This window comes from Phaethon lepturus, unplaced genomic scaffold, assembly GCF_000687285.1.
Source record: "Phaethon lepturus isolate BGI_N335 unplaced genomic scaffold, ASM68728v1 C13916240, whole genome shotgun sequence".
Lineage (NCBI taxonomy): Eukaryota > Metazoa > Chordata > Aves > Phaethontiformes > Phaethontidae > Phaethon > Phaethon lepturus.
Genome location: NW_010575940.1, coordinates 1 through 3,536, shown reverse-complemented (window position 1 = coordinate 3,536; position 3,536 = coordinate 1). Strand labels below are relative to the sequence as shown.

The 3,536-nt window shown below is 35.6% G+C and overlaps 1 protein-coding gene across 1 annotated transcript; it reads right to left on the bottom strand.

The window, feature by feature from the left end:
• Positions 1-579: 579 nt before the first annotated feature.
• Positions 580-2,904, bottom strand: NDUFB1 (NADH dehydrogenase (ubiquinone) 1 beta subcomplex, 1, 7kDa). The gene is made up of 2 exons (XM_010295627.1): positions 2,765-2,904; positions 580-616 (listed from the first exon to the last, which is right to left on the bottom strand). The coding sequence occupies exons 1-2, from the start codon at positions 2,902-2,904 to the stop codon at positions 580-582; spliced, it is 177 nt and encodes a 58-aa protein (XP_010293929.1).
• Between the last annotated feature and the right edge of the window lie 632 nt (positions 2,905-3,536).

Sequence of the window (3,536 nt, the reverse complement as noted above, 5' to 3'; positions counted from 1 at the left end):
CGGGACTGATACACAAGGGCTCAGTTCTGCCCCCGCCGCCCCCGCCCGGAGAGCCCCGAGCTCCCGGGGTCACCGAGCCCGGCAGACGCTCAGCAGAGCCAGACGCCTTCACGTTCTCACCAGCCGCCAGGCCCATCCACTGTCCCCTTCCCCCACTTGGTGACAAATCTGCAGCACCCCGCTTGCCGCCATTCCAAGCAAGTCCACCGAGAAAATCTGGAAAGAAACTTGGTGAGATTCCGTTAAAAAACCCAAACAATTCTCGACCATGTTCCAGGTCTAATGTTAAGTATTCCTTTGAAGGCTAGTTCATAAATTAGCTATAAATACATTAATTCCACACTTTACAGATCAATAACAACAAAAATGATTTTTGCATAGTTTATTACATAAATTCCTGGACACGTATTAGTCATGTAATTAAATCATCTTCCAAATGTAAGATTGAAAATTAAACTAGCACTGATGAATTGCAGGTATCCTTTACATACATAGCTTCACATATTCTCTCAAGATAAAAAGCATCATCCTATAAGATGGTGAATCAAATGAAAATATTTTCCATTTCATCAGCAGCCTTTATTTCCATGTAGCTTCTTCACCAGGCTTCAACTCTCTGTGAGGAAAGGAAAAAAAGAGGAAAGAGACTAAAATTAGGATAATTTTTGCAGAATAATTAATAAATGTAATTAATTATTCTAGAATACCTTAATTGTGAGAGCCAAGTACAAATTTACTTTTCCTTGCAATCCTTGTCAGTTAAAAACCTTTCAGTACTGATAAACTTCCTCTTTTCTTTCTAGAACGTCAATGGATTGAGTCCTCCTAACTACCATTAATTTAAATGGAAGCACAAAACAGCTGACCTCTAAGGAGTTAACAGACTTTACATAATGGGATCCAAAAAGAAAATTTCTACTTCTTTTAAATTAATAATTTACAACAATGAAATCCAAAAATTCATTACTTCAGTAGGAAGAGAACTAGGTGTGACAGCAGAGGGGATTTTTGCAATATGCTGAGATACCAGCCCAACTTCGCCAGGCAACTGCAGTAAGAAAAGTGCTAACGTGACAGTGGGCTGGATTATGCCATAAGTTTACCTTCTTACTCACAACTAATTTAGGTGAGACCAGATTAAAAAGAAATCCACCTGCAAACTGGTAACAACATTGGACTAATATCTATTAGTCCATGCTATGCAGCATGATTTTTTTCCCTGTTGTTTCATTAACCCTATGGTTAAAACAGAATTAGAAGAACTGATACAGATGAGGCAATGCATTAATTTATCTAAATTCTCCCCGAGAAGTTAGCCAATAAACCCAAACTGCTTTGTGTATATAATCATATCCTTCAGTGAAGATACAGCAGTTGCCAACATAAAACATTTAAAGCTGTTGTATTAATTTTTCAGAACTTATTTAGTATTTTAAAGTGACACAAATTTTTAAAAGTATGTAGTTAAATTTAAAATTATCAGCAGCAGTTTTTAAGACAGAAGTTTGCTATAAGCCACTGAAAAATTGAAAATTAAAATTCAAGCACTGTATTTCCCAATGAAGTTTTAGAGAGAAAATAATGGTTTCCACATTTCATGACTAAGAACTTGACTGCAGTTAATGATTAATAAACTTTGGAGAGCCAAAGCCTTTTCTACTAATGTGAAAATACCTTCTTTTTTCCAAATTATTTGATTTCAAATCATGAATTAGTTAATTAAAAACTAATAAGGAGCCAAAAAAGATAATTTTCCATTTTCAATTCACAAACAACAATAAGATGTAAGACATTGTATTCTCCCGCCTGTAGAATCTTCAAGAACATGGAGAATAAGAAAATTCATACCTGCAGAAAATAGTTCCCTAACTTGTCATGTATTTTTACATTAAAGTACATTTTATAGCTCTATTCCCCCAGTTAACAAACATTTAACATTATTTTGTTAAGCACATACTTTTCACACATTTTCTCCTGGACTAATTTATAAACGCCCCTCCAAACCATGTTGGAGATTTTCCTTGAAAGTACATTTTCTAGGAAAGTTTGAAGTCACATTTTTTACTTCAAAATTCCAATTTTATTAGTAGCATTGCAAATTTATTTTTGTTTTAAAAACAACAGTGCTAAGCTCTAAAAATTCCTATATAGGGAAGACTAAGTTAATGTTACAGTGGTATGAACTACATCATAAGCTTACTTTCTTACTCAGTTAACTACACTGTAAAGGGCAAAGTATAGTGAAAGCAAATGGTTAAGTTTTAATTCAGGACTTTTTCCTAGCAACATGACTTTCTTATTCATTTGCATATTAAATAAGTTTACTTTATATTTTTTAACTTGTGTAGTGCACCCTTCTAGTAAGTTTATTTAGATACAAATCAGTGTCACATTCACTAATGTCTGCATTCGCTTATCTTGCTTCCACAGATAAAATTTATTAACATCAACACTTTTGAATCACTGGTGCAATTAATCGTTTTAAACCGACCGTTTTACTAAAATATCAAACTGATAGAATTACACGTCCTTTCCTTCATGACTAAGAAGGATCCTACTAAAGTCCCAATTTTCAGAGGACATTCGTGACCTAAAACCTTTCATGAATGCTTGCTGAGATTTTTAGGGCTTTCTTCTTCTGATACTTTAACAGCGTCACTGATTTTTTTTTTTTTCATACTTAAAGACTCTCAAAAAGAACAGAGAAGCACTTTACAAAATAACTTATTTTATATATATATATATGAGGCATCATAAAGCAGACCTTCTATATAATAAGCTCTTGTTTCTGAAGGCTGACAGTTTTTCATCATTCCTTCTGTCCAAATAGCATCCAATCACAAATCCTAAAGGAACAAGGATGTGAACCCAGTGATCACGCACAGCTTGGGCAAAATTCACCATGACTGCTAGAAAAAAAAAAAAACATAACAGATAAGAGTTACTGATAAATCTGTACACAGAAACTGTTGCATACCCTGCACCTTCAATCTCACCTAACAGGATCCTAATACAGCATAATAAACATGAGGGCCATCAAACACTTTCTACGAGACACATGCTGTTCTTAAATCCATATACAGGTTTCTTAGAAATAATCCTAATCTTGGCCCTGGGAAATAGGATTTTATCCTAAAACCGGAGAGAAATAGAACATCTCTTTTAAAGTATCACTGGAGAAATAGTTCCATTTAAATGTTCTAGAGTAATTGACTCATTAAAATAACCCTAACGATACCGAACTTTGCTGTTCTGTAAAACATTACAAATGTAGATGGACGCTTTATTATCTGCAACAAGTCTGAAAGATAAGACGTACATTCAGTGGGGAACTGACAGATAAGGAAGAAAGGACATTTCTACAATCCAGCGAGCCTTTTCCAACCTCACTAACCAAAGGCTCCCAGATTAGCGTCTTGGTGGAAGTTCTAACAGACCGCAAGGACGTCACACAGCCGGGAGCTCAAAACCACATACTAATTACAGAGGACAGAGACGAACGGCGCCGTTCCCCTCAGCCGCCGCGGGCCAGCGGC

Coding starts and splice junctions, on each gene's coding strand:
- NDUFB1 (XM_010295627.1), bottom strand. CDS start 2,904: ATGGTGAATTTTGCCCAAGCTGTGCGTGATCACTGGGTTCACATCCTT. Junction 617..2,764: donor AAGAGCTTATTATATAGAAG/GTCTGCTTTATG, acceptor CTTTCCTCACAG/AGAGTTGAAGCCTGGTGAAG.